The sequence below is a fragment of the Scyliorhinus torazame genome, unplaced genomic scaffold (genome assembly GCF_047496885.1).
Source record: "Scyliorhinus torazame isolate Kashiwa2021f unplaced genomic scaffold, sScyTor2.1 scaffold_1619, whole genome shotgun sequence".
NCBI classification, from domain to species: Eukaryota; Metazoa; Chordata; class Chondrichthyes; order Carcharhiniformes; family Scyliorhinidae; genus Scyliorhinus; species Scyliorhinus torazame.
The window spans coordinates 1-17,858 of NW_027309346.1; the positions used below are offsets into that span (position 1 = coordinate 1).

Here is a 17,858-nt window from a genome sequence, read left to right on the forward strand (position 1 = left end):
AGCGAGGCCTGAGCCCCTGCCCCATGGTGACCTTCCTGCCCTTGGCAACAGTGAGGCCTGAGGCCCTGCCCCATGATGACCCTCCTGCCCTTGGCGACAGTGAGGCCTGAGGCCCTGCCACTTGGTGACCCTCCTGCCTTTGGGGATAGCGAGACCTAAGGCTCCTCTAACACGCCTGCTTTTGATTTTCAGCTCCAAGCAGCAAGCTAAGATGGCCGAGTACTGCCGGACGATATTTGGTGACGCGCTCCTCATTGACCCACTGGAGAAATACCCGGTAAGTCCGGGCTGCACGGCGCTGCTGCGACATTGTTCTCCTGTTGAGCGGGGCCCTCGGGTTAAAGACGTTTTCCCTTCCTCCCCGTCCTCCAGCTCATGCCCGGCTTCGCCCTGCCCAGCCCCCAGGAGCTGGGGGGCAAGATTCTGGTGAAGAACAAAAAGAAACACCACCACAAACCGTTCGAGGGCAGCGTCAAGCAGCGGCTGACCGAGCAGAACTCCATCGCCTACAGCGACACCTCCAGCATCTACGAGCCCCTGTCGCCAGGCCCAGGTGAACGGACCCACAAATTCCCGGCTGCGCCGCCGCCGGGTCAGCGCGCGGCAAGATCCCACGGGATTCGGGTTGAGGGATTGGGGCCCCTCCCGCGGGGCTTGAACCCTGCCCCAGGCACGGACAAGGCCCCGCTACGAAGGGGACTTTGTAGGGGCAGGGCAGATGATTCGGAGTTGGGTGTTGGGGGGAGTCGGCGATCGGGGGTGGTGGCGGGGGGGCAGGAAGGGGTGTTGCTGCTTTTCCAACTCACTCTTACTATTCCCCCACCCCCCCCACCCCCTCCTCAGCGTCCCCGTCAACGACGGAGCAGATGGGGGACACCGTGTGACCAATGGAATGCCGAAGGACCTCGATGAGATGGTGAGGCTCCCGAGGAAATCCATTGGTAAGGACTGCCGGGGTGGTGGTAGGGTGTGTGTGTGTGTGTGTGTGTGTGTTGGGGGAGGTGGGGAGGTTAGTGGGGAGGGTCTGCCGGAGATCTGTGCGGGAGGAAGGGCTCGGAGCGCCGGTGACTGAGAGCGAGGCCTGTACAAACCAGCGGGGCCATTCGCTTAGGCCCGATTGACCCTTGGAAATCGAGTGGGGGGGGGGGGCCAGATGGGGGTAGCATTCTGTCTGAGAGGGGAGCCCCTCGGGGTGTCTCAGCTGCCAGTTCATAGGTTGGGGGCGGGGGGGGGGGGGGGGGGGGGGGGGGGGGGGGGAGTGATCAGGACTCGGGGCCATCAATATACGAGAATGACCAATAAATTCATGAGGAATTCAGGAGAAACGTCTTCAGCCGGGGAGTGGGGGAGAATGTGGGACTCGCTCCCATGGGGAATGGGGAGAATGTGGGACTCGCTCCCACGGGGAGTGGGGGGGGAATGTGGGACTCGCTCCCACGGGGCGTGGGGGAGAATGTGGGACTCGCTCCCACGGGGAGTGGGGGGGAATGTGGGACTCGCTCCCATGGGGAGTGGGGAGAATGTGGGACTCGCTCCCACGGGGAGTGGGGAGAATGTGGGACTCGCTCCCACGGGGAGTGGGGGAGAATGTGGGAATCGCTCCCACGGGGAGTGGGGAGAATGTGGGACTCGCTCCCACGGGGAGTGGGGAGAATGTGGGACTCGCTCCACGGGGAGTGGGGAGAATGTGGGACTCGCTCCCACGGGGAGTGGGGAGAATGTGGGACCCGCTCCCACGGGGAGTGGGGATAATGTGGGACCCGCTCCCACGGGGAGTGGGAGAATGTGGGACTCGCTCCCACGGGGAGTGGGGAGAATGTGGGGCTCGCTCCCACGGGGAGTGGGGGAGAATGTGGGACTCGCTCCCACGGGGAGTGGGGAGAATGTGGGACTCGCTCCCATGGGGAGTGGGGAGAATGTGGGACTCGCTCCCACGGGGAGTGGGGAGAATGTGGGACTCGCTCCCACGGGGAGTGGGGCGAATGTGGGACTCGCTCCCACAGGGAGTGGGGGCGAATGTGGGACTCGCTCCCACGGGGAGTGGGGAGAATGTGGGACTCGCTCCCACGGGGAGTGGGGAGAATGTGGGACTCGCTCCCACGGGGAGTGGGGAGAATGTGGGACTCGCTCCCACGGGAGTGGGGAGAATGTGGGACTCGCTCCCACGGGGAATGGGGGAGAATGTGGAACTCGCTCCCACGGGGAGTGGGGAGAATGTGGGACTCGCTCCCACGGGGAGTGGGGAGAATGTGGGACTCGCTCCCGCGGGAGTGGGGGAGAATGTGGGACTCGCTCCATAAGGAGCGGGGAGAATGTGGAACTCGCTCCCACGGGGAGTGGGGAGAATGTGGAACTCGCTCCCACAGGGAGCACTCGAGCTGAATTGGGGAGCTAAAGAGGGAGATGGGAGGAGGCTATTGTGGGACGGGAACCCCAGCGGATGGGCCAAATGTCCTGTTTATGTTGAAAATATTTTGTCCACACTTTACCCGAAGAGGTGGGGGTCTCTAATGATCAGCTGTTGTCTGTTTGTTGTCCACAGACCGGGAAACGGAGAGCGATTACGAAGAGGAGGAGGAAGATTTAAAAAAACAATCTAGCTCAACAGATGAGGTAGGGAGACTGAGGGAGCGCCGCACTGTCAGAGGGTCAGTACTGAGGGAGTGCCGCACTGTCAGAGGGTCAGTACTGAGGGAGTGCCGCACTGTCAGAGGGTCAGTACTGAGGGAGTGCCGCACTGTCAGAGGGTCAGTACTGAGGGAGTGCCGCACTGTCAGAGGGTCAGTACTGAGGGAGCGCCGCACTGTCAGAGGGTCAGTACTGAGGGAGTGCCGCACTGTCAGAGGGTCAGTACTGAGGGAGCGCCGCACTGTCGGAGGGTCAGTACTGAGGGAGTGCCGCACTGTCAGAGGGTCAGTACTGAGGGAGTGCCGCACTGTCAGAGGGTCAGTACTGAGGGAGTGCCGCACTGTCAGAGGGTCAGTACTGAGGGAGCGCCGCACTGTCAGAGGGTCAGTACTGAGGGAGTGCCGCACTGTAAGCGGGTCAGTACTGAGGGAGTGCCGCACTGTCAGAGAGTCAGTACTGAGGGAGTGCCGCACTGTCAGAGGGTCAGTACTGAGGGAGTGCTGCACTGTCAGAGGGTCAGTACTGAGGGAGTGCCGCACTGTCAGAGGGTCAGTACTGAGGGAGTGCCGCACTGTCAGAAGGTCAGTACTGAGGGAGTGCTGCACTGTCAGAGGGTCAGTACTGAGGGAGTGCTGCACTGTCAGAGGGTCAGTGCTGAGGGAGTGCTGCACTCTCTGAGGGTCAGTACTGAGGGAGTGCCGCAGTGTCAGAGGGTCAGTACTGAGGGAGTGCTGCACTCTCTGAGGGTCAGTACTGAGGGAGTGCCGCACTGTCAGAGGGTCAGTACTGAGGGTGTGCCGCACTGTCAGGGGGTCAGTACTGAGGGAGTGCCGCACTGTCAGAGGGTCAGTACTGAGGGAGTGCTGCACTGTCAGAGGGTCAGTACTAGAACATAGAACATAGAACATAGAACAATACAGCGCAGTACAGGCCCTTCGGCCCACGATGTTGCACCGAAACAAAAGCCATCTAACCTACACTATACCATTATCATCCAGTACTGAGGGAGTGCTGCATTGTCAGAGGGTCAGTACTGAGGGAGTGCCGCACTGTCAGAGGGTCAGTACTGAGGGAGTGCTGCACTGTCAGAGGGTCAGTACTGAGGAAGTGCTGCATTGTCAGAGTGTCAGCACTGAGGGAGTGCTGCACTGTCAGAGGGTCAGTACTGAGGGAGCGCCGCACTGTCAGAGGGTCAGTACTGAGGGAGCGCTGCACTGTCAGAGGGTCAGTACTGAGGGAGTGCCGCACTGTCAGAGGGTCAGTACTGAGGGAGTGCTGCACTGTCAGAGGGTCAGTACTGAGGGAGTGCTGCACTGTCAGAGGGTCAGTGCTGAGGGAGAGCCGCACTGTCAGAGGGTCAGTACTGAGGGAGAGCCGCACTGTCAGAGGGTCAGTACTGAGGGAGTGCTGCACTGTCAGAGGGTCAGTACTGAGGGAGTGCTGCACTGTCAGAGGGTCAGTACTGAGGGAGTGCCGCACTGTCAGAGGGTCAGTGCTGAGGGAGAACCGCACTGTCAGAGGGTCAGTACTGAGGGAGTGCTGCACTGTCAGAGGGTCAGTACTGAGGGAGAGCCGCACTGTCAGAGGGTCAGTTCTGAGGGAGTGCCGCACTGTCAGAGGGTCAGTACTGAGGGAGTGCTGCACTGTCAGAGGGTCAGTACTAAGGGAGTGCCGCACTGTCAGAGGGTCAGTACTGAGGGAGCGCCGCACTGTCAGAGGGTCAGTACTGAGGGAGTGCCGCACTGTCAGAGGGTCAGTACTGAGGGAGTGCTGCACTGTCAGAGGGTCAGTACTGAGGGAGTGCCGCACTGTCAGAGGGTCAGTACTGAGGGAGCGCCGCACTGTCAGAGGGTCAGTACTGAGGGAGTGCCGCACTGTCAGAGGGTCAGTACTGAGGGAGTGCCGCACTGTCAGAGGGTCAGTGCTGAGGGAGTGCTGCACTCTCAGAGGGTCAGTACCGAGGGAGTGCTGCACTGTCAGAGGGTCAGTACTGAGGGAGTGCTGCACTGTCAGAGGGTCAGTACTGAGAGAGTGCCGCACTGTCAGAGGGTCAGTACTGAGGGAGTGCTGCACTGTCAGAGGGTCAGTACTGAGGGAGTGCCGCACTGTTAGAGGGTCAGTGCTGAGGGAGTGCCGCACTGTCAGAGGGTCAGTACTGAGGGAGTGTCGCACTGTCAGAGGGTCAGTCCTGAGGGAGCGCCGCACTGTCAGAGGGTCAGTACTGAGGGAGTGCCGCACTGTCAGAGGGTCAGTGCTGAGGGAGTGCCGCACTGTCAGAGGGTCAGTACTGAGGGAGTGCCGCACTGTCAGAGGGTCAGTACTGAGGGAGCCCCGCACTGTCAGAGGGTCAGTACTGAGGGAGCGCCGCACTGTCAGAGGGTCAGTACTGAGGGAGTGCCGCACTGTCAGAGGGTCAGTACTGAGGGAGTGCCGCACTGTCTTAGGGTCAGTACAGAGGGAGTGCCGCACTGTCAGAGGGTCAGTACTGAGGGAGTGCCGCACTGTCAGAGGGTCAGTACTGAGGGAGCACCGCACTGTCAGAGGGTCAGTACTGAGGGAGTGCCGCACAGTCAGAGGGTCAGTACTGAGGGAGTGCCGCACTGCCAGAGGGTCAGTACTGAGGGAGTGCCGCACTGCCAGAGGGTCAGTACTGAGGGAGCGCCGCACTGTCAGAGGGTCAGTACTGAGGGAGTGCCGCACTGTCAGAGGGTCAGTACTGAGCGAGTGCCGCACTGTCAGAGGGTCAGTACTGAGGGAGTGCCGCACTGTCAGAGGGTCAGTACTGAGGGAGAGCCGCACAGTCAGAGGGTCAGTACTGAGGGAGCCGCACTGTCAGATGGTCAGTACTGAGGGAGTGCTGCACTTTCAGATGGTCAGTACTGAGGGAGTACTGCACTGTTAGAGGGTCAGTACTGGGGGAGTGCCGCACTGTCAGAGGGTCAGTACTGAGGGAGTGCCGCACTGTCAGAGGGTCAGTACTGAGCGAGCGCCGCACTGTCAGAGGGTCAGTACTGAGGGAGTGCTGCACTGTCAGAGGGTCAGTGCTGAGGGAGCGCTGCACTGTCAGAGGGTCAGTACTGAGGGCGAGCTGCACTGTCAGAGGGTTAGTACTGAGGGAGCGCTGCACTGTCAGAGGGTCAGTACTGAGTGAGTGCCGCACTGTCATAGGGTCGGTACTGAGGGAGTGCCGCACTGTCAGAGGGTCAGTACTGAGGGAGTGCCGCACTGTCAGAGGGTCAGTACTGACGGAGCGCCGCACTGTCAGAGGGTCAGTACTGAGGGAGTGCTGCACTGTCGGAGGATCAGTACTGAGGGAGCGCCGCACTGTCAGGGGCTCAGTAATGAGGGAGTGCTGCACTGTCAGAGGGTCAGTACTGAGGGAGTGTCGCACTGTCAGAGGGTCAGTACTGAGGGAGCACCGCACTGTCAGAGGGTCAGTACTGAGGGAGTGCTGCACTGTCAGAGGGTCAGTACTGAGGGAGTGCCGCACTGTCAGAGGGTCAGTACTGAGGGAGTGCTGCACTGTCAGAGGGTCAGTACTGAGGGAGTGCTGCACTGTCAGAGGGTCAGTACTGAGGGAGTGCCGCACTGTCAGAGGGTCAGTACTGAGGGAGTGCCGCACTGTCAGAGGGTCAGTCCTGAGGGAGTGCTGCACTGTCAGAGGGTCAGTACTGCACTGTCAGAGTGTCAGTACTGAGGGAGTGCCGCACTGTCAGAGGGTCAGTACTGAGGGAGTGCCGCACTGTCAGGGGGTCAGTACTGAGGGAGTGCCGCACTGTCAGAGGGTCAGTACTGAGGGAGTGCCGCACTGTCAGAGGGTCAGTACTGAGGGAGTGCTGTACTGTGAGAGGGTCAGCACTGAGGGAGTGCCGCACTGTCAGAGGGTCAGTACTGAGGGAGTGCTGCACTGTCAGAGGGTCAGTACTGAGGGAGTGCTGCACTGTCAGAGGGTCAGTACTGAGGGAGTGCTGCACTGTCAGAGGGTCAGTACTGAGGGAGTGCCGCACTGTCAGAGGGTCAGTACTGAGGGAGTGCTGCACTGTCAGAGGGTCAGTACTGAGCGAGTGCTGCACTGTCAGAGGGTCAGTACTGAGGGAGTGCCGCACTGTTAGAGGGTCAGTGCTGAGGGAGTGCCGCACTGTCAGAGGGTCAGTACTGAGGGAGTGTCGCACTGTCAGAGGGTCAGTCCTGAGGGAGCGCCACACTGTCAGAGGGTCAGTACTGAGGGAGTGCCGCACTGTCAGAGGGTCAGTGCTGAGGGAGTGCCGCACTGTCAGAGGGTCAGTACTGAGGGAGTGCCGCACTGTCAGAGGGTCAGTACTGAGGGAGCGCCGCACTGTCAGAGGGTCAGTACTGAGGGAGCGCCGCACTGTCAGAGGGTCAGTACTGAGGGAGTGCTGCACTGTCAGAGGGTCAGTACTGAGGGAGTGCCGCACTGTCAGAGGGTCAGTACTGAGGGAGTGCTGCACTATCAGAGGGTCAGTACTGAGGGAGTGCTGCACTGTCAGAGGGTCAGTACTGAGGGAGTGCCGCACTGTCAGAGGGTCAGTACTGAGGGAGTGCCGCACTGTCAGAGGGTCAGTCCTGAGGGAGTGCTGCACTGTCAGAGGGTCAGTACTGCACTGTCAGAGTGTCAGTTCTGAGGGAGTGCCGCACTGTCAGAGGGTCAGTACTGAGGGAGTGCCGCACTGTCAGAGGGTCAGTACTGTGGGAGCGCCGCACTGTCAGAGGGTCAGTACTGAGGGAGTGCCGCACTGTCAGAGGGTCAGTACTGAGGGAGTGCCGCACTGTCAGAGGGTCAGTACTGAGGGAGTGCTGTACTGTGAGAGGGTCAGCACTGAGGGAGTGCCGCACTGTCAGAGGGTCAGTACTGAGGGAGTGCTGCACTGTCAGAGGGTCAGTACTGAGGGAGTGCTGCACTGTCAGAGGGTCAGTACTGAGGGAGTGCTGCACTGTCAGAGGGTCAGTACTGAGGGAGTGCCGCACTGTCAGAGGGTCAGTACTGAGGGAGTGCTGCACTGTCAGAGGGTCAGTACTGAGGGAGTGCTGCACTGTCAGAGGGTCAGTACTGAGGGAGTGCCGCACTGTTAGAGGGTCAGTGCTGAGGGAGTGCCGCACTGTCAGAGGGTCAGTACTGAGGGAGCGCCGCACTGTCAAAGGGTCAGTACTGAGGGAGCGCCGCACTGTCAGAGGGTCAGTGCTGAGGGAGTGCTGCACTCGCAGAGGGTCAGTACTGAGGGAGTGCTGCACTGTCAGAGGGTCAGTACTGAGGGAGTGCTGCACTGTGAGGGTCAGTACTGAGGGAGTGCCGCACTGTCAGAGGGTCAGTACTGAGGGAGTGCTGCACTGTCAGGGGGTCAGTACTGAGGGAATGCCGCACTGTCAGAGGGTCAGTACTGAGGGAGTGCTGCACTGTCAGGGGGTCAGTACTGAAGGAGTGCTGCACTGTCAGAGGGTCAGTACAGAGGGAGTGTCGCACTGTCAGAGGGTCAGTACCGAGGGAGTGCCGCACTGTCAGGGGGTCAGTACTGAGGGTGTGCCGCACTGTCAGAGGGTCAGTGCTGAGGGAACTGCACTGTCAGAGGGTCAGTACTGAGGGAGTGCTGCACTGACAGAGGGTCAGTACTGAGGGAGCGCCGCACTGTCAGAGGGTCAGTCCTGAGGGAGTGCCGCACTGTCAGAGGGTCAGTACTGAGGGAGTGCCGCACTGTCAGAGGGTCAGTACTGAGGGAGTGCCGCACTGTCAGAGGGTCAGTGCTGAGGGAGCGCCGCACTGTCAGAGGGTCAGTACTGAGGGAGCGCCGCACTGTCAGAGGGTCAGTACTGAGGGAGTGCTGCACTGTCAGAGGGTCAGTACTGAGGGAGTGCCGCACTGTCAGAGGGTCAGTACTGAGGGAGTGCTGCACTGTCAGAGGGTCAGTACTGAGGGAGTGCTGCACTGTCAGAGGGTCAGGACTGAGGGAGTGCTGCACTGTCAGAGGGTCAGTACTGAGGGAGTGCCGCACTGTCAGAGGGTCAGTACTGAGGGAGTGCCGCACTGTCAGAAGGTCAGTACTGAGGGAGTGCTGCACTGTCAGAGGGTCAGTACTGAGGGAGTGCTGCACTGTCAGAGGGTCAGTGCTGAGGGAGTGCTGCACTCTCTGAGGGTCAGTACTGAGGGAGTGCCGCAGTGTCAGAGGGTCAGTACTGAGGGAGTGCTGCACTCTCTGAGGGTCAGTACTGAGGGAGTGCCGCACTGTCAGAGGGTCAGTACTGAGGGTGTGCCGCACTGTCAGAGGGTCAGTACTGAGGGAGTGCTGCACTGTCAGAGGGTCAGTACTAGAACATAGAACATAGAACATAGAACAATACAGCGCAGTACAGGCCCTTCGGCCCACGATGTTGCACCGAAACAAAAGCCATCTAACCCACACTATACCATTATCATCCAGTACTGAGGGAGTGCTGCATTGTCAGAGGGTCAGTACTGAGGGAGTGCCGCACTGTCAGAGGGTCAGTACTGAGGAAGTGCTGCATTGTCTGAGTGTCAGCACTGAGGGAGTGCTGCACTGTCAGAGGGTCAGTACTGAGGAAGTGCTGCATTGTCAGAGTGTCAGCACTGAGGGAGTGCTGCACTGTCAGAGGGTCAGTACTGAGGGAGCGCCGCACTGTCAGAGGGTCAGTACTGAGGGAGCGCTGCACTGTCAGAGGGTCAGTACTGAGGGAGTGCCGCACTGTCAGAGGGTCAGTACTGAGGGAGTGCTGCACTGTCAGAGGGTCAGTACTGAGGGAGTGCTGCACTGTCAGAGGGTCAGTGCTGAGGGAGAGCCGCACTGTCAGAGGGTCAGTACTGAGGGAGAGCCGCACTGTCAGAGGGTCAGTACTGAGGGAGTGCTGCACTGTCAGAGGGTCAGTACTGAGGGAGAGCCGCACTGTCAGAGGGTCAGTACTGAGGGAGTGCTGCACTGTCACAGGGTCAGTACTGAGGGAGTGCTGCACTGTCAGAGGGTCAGTACTGAGGGAGTGCTGCACTGTCAGAGGGTCAGTACTGAGGGAGTGCCGCACTGTCAGAGGGTCAGTGCTGAGGGAGAGCCGCACTGTCAGAGGGTCAGTACTGAGGGAGAGCCGCACTGTCAGAGGGTCAGTTCTGAGGGAGTGCCGCACTGTCAGAGGGTCAGTACTGAGGGAGTGCTGCACTGTCAGAGGGTCAGTACTAAGGGAGTGCCGCACTGTCAGAGGGTCAGTACTGAGGGAGCGCCGCACTGTCAGAGGGTCAGTACTGAGGGAGCGCCGCACTGTCAGAGGGTCAGTACTGAGGGAGTGCCGCACTGTCAGAGGGTCAGTACTGAGGGAGTGCTGCACTGTCAGAGGGTCAGTACTGAGGGAGTGCCGCACTGTCAGAGGGTCAGTACTGAGGGAGAGCCGCACTGTCAAAGGATCAGTACTGAGGGAGCGCCGCACTGTCAGAGGGTCAGTACTGAGGGAGTGCCGCACTGTCAGAGGGTCAGTACTGAGGGAGTGCTGCACTGTCAGAGGGTCAGTACTGAGGGAGTGCCGCACTGTCAGAGGGTCAGTACTGAGGGAGCGCCGCACTGTCAGAGGGTCAGTACTGAGGGAGTGCCGCACTGTCAGAGGGTCAGTACTGAGGGAGCGCCGCGCTGTCAGAGGGTCAGTACTGAGGGAGCGCCGCACTGTCAGAGGGTCAGGACTGAGGGAGTGCCGCACTGTCAGAGGGTCAGTACTGAGGGAGCGCCGCACTGTCAGAGGGTCAGTACTGAGGGAGCGCCGCACTGTCAGAGGGTCAGTGCTGAGGGAACTGCACTGTCAGAGGGTCAGTACTGAGGGAGTGCTGCACTGACAGAGGGTCAGTACTGAGGGAGCGCCGCACTGTCAGAGGGTCAGTCCTGAGGGAGTGCCGCACTGTCAGAGGGTCAGTACTGAGGGAGTGCCGCACTGTCAGAGGGTCAGTACTGAGGGAGTGCCGCACTGTCAGAGGGTCAGTACTGAGGGAGTGCTGCACTGTCAGAGGGTCAGTACTGAGGGAGTGCCGCACTGTCAGAGGGTCAGTATTGAGGGAGTGCTGCACTGTCAGAGGGTCAGTACTGAGGGAGTGCTGCACTGTCAGAGGGTCAGGACTGAGGGAGTGCTGCACTGTCAGAGGGTCAGTACTGAGGGAGTGCCGCACTGTCAGAGGGTCAGTACTGAGGGAGTGCCGCACTGTCAGAAGGTCAGTACTGAGGGAGTGCTGCACTGTCAGAGGGTCAGTACTGAGGGAGTGCTGCACTGTCAGAGGGTCAGTGCTGAGGGAGTGCTGCACTCTCTGAGGGTCAGTACTGAGGGAGTGCCGCAGTGTCAGAGGGTCAGTACTGAGGGAGTGCTGCACTCTCTGAGGGTCAGTACTGAGGGAGTGCCGCACTGTCAGAGGGTCAGTACTGAGGGTGTGCCGCACTGTCAGAGGGTCAGTACTGAGGGAGTGCTGCACTGTCAGAGGGTCAGTACTAGAACATAGAACATAGAACATAGAACAATACAGCGCAGTACAGGCCCTTCGGCCCACGATGTTGCACCGAAACAAAAGCCATCTAACCCACACTATACCATTATCATCCAGTACTGAGGGAGTGCTGCATTGTCAGAGGGTCAGTACTGAGGGAGTGCCGCACTGTCAGAGGGTCAGTACTGAGGAAGTGCTGCATTGTCAGAGTGTCAGCACTGAGGGAGTGCTGCACTGTCAGAGGGTCAGTACTGAGGGAGCGCCGCACTGTCAGAGGGTCAGTACTGAGGGAGCGCTGCACTGTCAGAGGGTCAGTACTGAGGGAGTGCCGCACTGTCAGAGGGTCAGTACTGAGGGAGTGCTGCACTGTCAGAGGGTCAGTACTGAGGGAGTGCTGCACTGTCAGAGGGTCAGTGCTGAGGGAGAGCCGCACTGTCAGAGGGTCAGTACTGAGGGAGAGCCGCACTGTCAGAGGGTCAGTACTGAGGGAGTGCTGCACTGTCAGAGGGTCAGTACTGAGGGAGTGCTGCACTGTCAGAGGGTCAGTACTGAGGGAGTGCCGCACTGTCAGAGGGTCAGTGCTGAGGGAGAGCCGCACTGTCAGAGGGTCAGTACTGAGGGAGTGCTGCACTGTCAGAGGGTCAGTACTGAGGGAGAGCCGCACTGTCAGAGGGTCAGTTCTGAGGGAGTGCCGCACTGTCAGAGGGTCAGTACTGAGGGAGTGCTGCACTGTCAGAGGGTCAGTACTAAGGGAGTGCCGCACTGTCAGAGGGTCAGTACTGAGGGAGTGCCGCACTGTCAGAGGGTCAGTACTGAGGGAGTGCTGCACTGTCAGAGGGTCAGTACTGAGGGAGTGCCGCACTGTCAGAGGGTCAGTACTGAGGGAGAGCCGCACTGTCAAAGGATCAGTACTGAGGGAGCGCCGCACTGTCAGAGGGTCAGTACTGAGGGAGTGCCGCACTGTCAGAGGGTCAGTACTGAGGGAGTGCCGCACTGTCAGAGGGTCAGTGCTGAGGGAGTGCTGCACTCTCAGAGGGTCAGTACCGAGGGAGTGCTGCACTGTCAGAGGGTCAGTACTGAGGGAGTGCTGCACTGTCAGAGGGTCAGTACTGAGAGAGTGCCGCACTGTCAGAGGGTCAGTACTGAGGGAGTGCTGCACTGTCAGAGGGTCAGTACTGAGGGAGTGCCGCACTGTTAGAGGGTCAGTGCTGAGGGAGTGCCGCACTGTCAGAGGGTCAGTACTGAGGGAGTGTCGCACTGTCAGAGGGTCAGTCCTGAGGGAGCGCCGCACTGTCAGAGGGTCAGTACTGAGGGAGTGTCGCACTGTCAGAGGGTCAGTACTGAGGGAGTGCCGCACTGTCAGAGGGTCAGTGCTGAGGGAGTGCCGCACTGTCAGAGGGTCAGTACTGAGGGAGTGCCGCACTGTCAGAGGGTCAGTACTGAGGGAGCCCCGCACTGTCAGAGGGTCAGTACTGAGGGAGCGCCGCACTGTCAGAGGGTCAGTCCTGAGGGAGCGCCGCACTGTCAGAGGGTCAGTACTGAGGGAGTGTCGCACTGTCAGAGGGTCAGTACTGAGGGAGTGCCGCACTGTCAGAGGGTCAGTGCTGAGGGAGTGCCGCACTGTCAGAGGGTCAGTACTGAGGGAGTGCCGCACTGTCAGAGGGTCAGTACTGAGGGAGCCCCGCACTGTCAGAGGGTCAGTACTGAGGGAGCGCCGCACTGTCAGAGGGTCAGTACTGAGGGAGTGCCGCACTGTCAGAGGGTCAGTACTGAGGGAGTGCCGCACTGTCTTAGGGTCAGTACAGAGGGAGTGCCGCACTGTCAGAGGGTCAGTACTGAGGGAGTGCCGCACTGTCAGAGGGTCAGTACTGAGGGAGCACCGCACTGTCAGAGGGTCAGTACTGAGGGAGTGCCGCACAGTCAGAGGGTCAGTACTGAGGGAGTGCCGCACTGCCAGAGGGTCAGTACTGAGGGAGTGCCGCACTGCCAGAGGGTCAGTACTGAGGGAGCGCCGCACTGTCAGAGGGTCAGTACTGAGGGAGTGCCGCACTGTCAGAGGGTCAGTACTGAGCGAGTGCCGCACTGTCAGAGGGTCAGTACTGAGGGAGTGCCGCACTGTCAGAGGGTCAGTACTGAGGGAGAGCCGCACTGTCAGAGGGTCAGTACTGAGGGAGCCGCACTGTCAGATGGTCAGTACTGAGGGAGTGCTGCACTTTCAGATGGTCAGTACTGAGGGAGTACTGCACTGTTAGAGGGTCAGTACTGGGGGAGTGCCGCACTGTCAGAGGGTCAGTACTGAGGGAGTGCCGCACTGTCAGAGGGTCAGTACTGAGGGAGTGCCGCACTGTCAGAGGGTCAGTACTGAGCGAGCGCCGCACTGTCAGAGGGTCAGTACTGAGGGAGTGCTGCACTGTCAGAGGGTCAGTGCTGAGGGAGCGCTGCACTGTCAGAGGGTCAGTACTGAGGGAGAGCTGCACTGTCAGAGGGTCAGTACTGAGGGCGAGCTGCACTGTCAGAGGGTCAGTACTGAGGGAGCGCTGCACTGTCAGAGGGTCAGTACTGAGTGAGTGCCGCACTGTCATAGGGTCGGTACTGAGGGAGTGCCGCACTGTCAGAGGGTCAGTACTGAGGGAGTGCCGCACTGTCAGAGGGTCAGTACTGACGGAGCGCCGCACTGTCAGAGGGTCAGTACTGAGGGAGTGCTGCACTGTCGGAGGGTCAGTACTGAGGGAGCGCCGCACTGTCAGGGGCTCAGTAATGAGGGAGTGCTGCACTGTCAGAGGGTCAGTACTGAGGGAGTGTCGCACTGTCAGAGGGTCAGTACTGAGGGAGCACCGCACTGTCAGAGGGTCAGTACTGAGGGAGTGCTGCACTGTCAGAGGGTCAGTACTGAGGGAGTGCCGCACTGTCAGAGGGTTAGTACTGAGGGAGTGCTGCACTGTCAGAGGGTCAGTACTGAGGGAGTGCTGCACTGTCAGAGGGTCAGTACTGAGGGAGTGCCGCACTGTCAGAGGGTCAGTACTGAGGGAGTGCCGCACTGTCAGAGGGTCAGTCCTGAGGGAGTGCTGCACTGTCAGAGGGTCAGTACTGCACTGTCAGAGTGTCAGTACTGAGGGAGTGCCGCACTGTCAGAGGGTCAGTACTGAGGGAGTGCCGCACTGTCAGAGGGTCAGTACTGTGGGAGCGCCGCACTGTCAGAGGGTCAGTACTGAGGGAGTGCCGCACTGTCAGAGGGTCAGTACTGAGGGAGTACCGCACTGTCAGAGGGTCAGTACTGAGGGAGTGCTGTACTGTGAGAGGGTCAGCACTGAGGGAGTGCCGCACTGTCAGAGGGTCAGTACTGAGGGAGCGCCGCACTGTCAGAGGGTCAGTACTGAGGGAGCGCCGCACTGTCAGAGGGTCAGTACTGAGGGAGTGCTGCACTGTCAGAGGGTCAGTACTGAGGGAGTGCCGCACTGTCAGAGGGTCAGTACTGAGGGAGTGCTGCACTGTCAGAGGGTCAGTACTGAGGGAGTGCTGCACTGTCAGAGGGTCAGTACTGAGGGAGTGCCGCACTGTCAGAGGGTCAGTACTGAGGGAGTGCCGCACTGTCAGAGGGTCAGTCCTGAGGGAGTGCTGCACTGTCAGAGGGTCAGTACTGCACTGTCAGAGTGTCAGTACTGAGGGAGTGCCGCACTGTCAGAGGGTCAGTACTGAGGGAGTGCCGCACTGTCAGAGGGTCAGTACTGTGGGAGCGCCGCACTGTCAGAGGGTCAGTACTGAGGGAGTGCCGCACTGTCAGAGGGTCAGTACTGAGGGAGTGCCGCACTGTCAGAGGGTCAGTACTGAGGGAGTGCTGTACTGTGAGAGGGTCAGCACTGAGGGAGTGCCGCACTGTCAGAGGGTCAGTACTGAGGGAGTGCTGCACTGTCAGAGGGTCAGTACTGAGGGAGTGCTGCACTGTCAGAGGGTCAGTACTGAGGGAGTGCTGCACTGTCAGAGGGTCAGTACTGAGGGAGTGCCGCACTGTCAGAGGGTCAGTACTGAGGGAGTGCTGCACTGTCAGAGGGTCAGTACTGAGCGAGTGCTGCACTGTCAGAGGGTCAGTACTGAGGGAGTGCCGCACTGTTAGAGGGTCAGTGCTGAGGGAGTGCCGCACTGTCAGAGGGTCAGTACTGAGGGAGCGCCGCACTGTCAAAGGGTCAGTACTGAGGGAGCGCCGCACTGTCAGAGGGTCAGTGCTGAGGGAGTGCTGCACTCGCAGAGGGTCAGTACTGAGGGAGTGCTGCACTGTCAGAGGGTCAGTACTGAGGGAGTGCTGCACTGTGAGGGTCAGTACTGAGGGAGTGCCGCACTGTCAGAGGGTCAGTACTGAGGGAGTGCTGCACTGTCAGGGGGTCAGTACTGAGGGAATGCCGCACTGTCAGAGGGTCAGTACTGAGGGAGTGCTGCACTGTCAGGGGGTCAGTACTGAAGGAGTGCTGCACTGTCAGAGGGTCAGTACAGAGGGAGTGTCGCACTGTCAGAGGGTCAGTACCGAGGGAGTGCCGCACTGTCAGGGGGTCAGTACTGAGGGTGTGCCGCACTGTCAGAGGGTCAGTACTGAGGGAGTGCCGCACTGTCAGGGGGTCAGTACTGAGGGAGTGCTGCACTGTCAGAGGGTCAGTACTGAGGGAGCGCCGCACTGTCAGAGGGTCAGTACTGAGGGAGCGCTGCACTGTCAGAGGGTCAGTACTGAGGGAGCGCCGCACTGTCAGAGGGTCAGCACTGAGGGAGTGCTGCACTGTGAGAGGGTCAGTACTGAGGGAGTGCCGCACTGTCAGAGGGTCAGTACTGAGGGAGTGCCGCACTGTCGGAGGGTCAGTACTGAGGGAGTGCCGCACTGTCAGAGGGTCAGTACTGAGGGAGTGCCGCACTGTCAGAGGGTCAGTACTGAGGGAGTGCCGCACTGTCATAGGGTCAGTACTGAGGGAGCGCCGCACTGTCAGAGGGTCAGTACTGAGGGAGTGCCGCACTGTCAGAGGGTCAGTACTGAGGGAGTGCTGCACTGTCAGAGGGTCAGTACTGAGGGAGTGCCGCACTGTCAGAAGGTCAGTACTGAGGGAGCGCCGCACTGTCAGAGGGTCAGTACTGAGGGAGTGCCGCACTGTCAGAGGGTCAGTACTGAGGGAGTGCCGCACTGTCAGAGGGTCAGTACTGAGGGAGTGCTGCACTGTCAGAGGGTCAGTACTGAGGGAGTGCCGCACTGTCAGAGGGTCAGTACTGAGGGAGCGCCGCACTGTCAGAGGGTCAGTACTGAGGGAGTGCCGCACTGTCAGAGGGTCAGTACTGAGGGAGCGCCGCGCTGTCAGAGGGTCAGTACTGAGGGAGCGTCGCACTGTCAGAGGGTCAGTACTGAGGGAGCGCCGCACTGTCAGAGGGTCAGTACTGAGGGAGCGCCGCACTGTCAGAGGATCAGTGCTGAGGGAACTGCACTGTCAGAGGGTCAGTACTGAGGGAGTGCTGCACTGACAGAGGGTCAGTACTGAGGGAGCGCCGCACTGTCAGAGGGTCAGTCCTGAGGGAGTGCCGCACTGTCAGAGGGTCAGTACTGAGGGAGTGCCGCACTGTCAGAGGGTCAGTACTGAGGGAGTGCCGCACTGTCAGAGGGTCAGTGCTGAGGGAGCGCCGCACTGTCAGAGGGTCAGTACTGAGGGAGTGCCGCACTGTCAGAGGGTCAGTACTGAGGGAGTGCCGCACTGTTAGAGGTTCAGTACTGAGGGAGTGCCGCACTGTCAGAGGGTCAGTACTGAGGGAGTGCCGCACTGTTAGAGGTTCAGTACTGAGGGAGTGCCGCACTGTCAGAGGGTCAGTACTGAGGGAGCGCTGCACTGTCAGAGGGTCAGTACTGAGGGAGTGCCGCACTGTCAGAGGGTCAGTACTGAGGGAGTGCTGCACTGTCAGAGGGTCAGTACTGAGGGAGTGCTGCACTGTCAGAGGGTCAGGACTGAGGGAGTGCCGCACTGTCAGAGGGTCAGTACTGAGGGAGCGCCGCACTGTCAGAGGGTCAGTACTGAGGGAGCGCCGCACTGTCAGAGGGTCAGTGCTGAGGGAACTGCACTGTCAGAGGGTCAGTACTGAGGGAGTGCTGCACTGTCAGAGGGTCAGTACTGAGGGAGCGCCGCACTGTCAGAGGGTCAGTGCTGAGGGAGTGCCGCACTGTCAGAGGGTCAGTGCTGAGGGAGTGCCGCACTGTCAGAGGGTCGGTACTGAGGGAGTGCCGCACTGTCAGAGGGTCAGTGCTGAGGGAGCGCCGCACTGTCAGAGGGTCAGTACTGAGGGAGTGCCGCACTGTCAGAGGGTCAGTACTGAGGGAGCGCCGCACTGTCAGAGGGTCAGTACTGAGGGAGTGCCGCACTGTCAGAGGGTCAGGACTGAGGGAGTGCTGCACTGTCAGAGGGTCAGTACTGAGGGAGCGCCGCACTGTCAGAGGGTCAGTACTGAGGGAGCGCCGCACTGTCAGAGGGTCAGTACTGAGGGAGCGCCGCACTGTCAGAGGGTCAGTACTGAGGGAGCGCCGCACTGTCAGAGGGTCAGTACTGAGGGAGTGCCGCACTGTCAGAGGGTCAGTACTGAGGGAGTGCTGCACTGTCAGAGGGTCAGTACTGAGGGAGCCCCGCACTGTCAGAGGGTCAGTACTGAGGGAGTGCTGCACTGTCAGAGGGTCAGTGCTGAGGGAGTGCTGCACTGTCAGAGGGTCAGTACTGAGGGAGCGCCGCACTGTCAGAGGGTCAGTACT

The 17,858-nt window shown here is 60.2% G+C and overlaps 1 protein-coding gene across 1 annotated transcript in view; it reads left to right on the forward strand.

Moving 5' to 3' along the window:
- Positions 1–192: 192 nt before the first annotated feature.
- The window catches only part of LOC140407588 (1-phosphatidylinositol 4,5-bisphosphate phosphodiesterase beta-1-like), a gene marked incomplete at both ends in the record, with an annotated part of 35,021 nt that continues 17,355 nt past the window's right edge, over positions 193–17,858 (forward strand). The window contains 4 exons of the mRNA XM_072494956.1: positions 193–277; positions 373–596; positions 844–941; positions 2,543–2,613. Of these exons, the coding sequence (XP_072351057.1) occupies positions 193–277; positions 373–596; positions 844–941; positions 2,543–2,613 (478 nt within the window). The remainder of the gene's footprint in view (positions 278–372; positions 597–843; positions 942–2,542; positions 2,614–17,858) is intronic.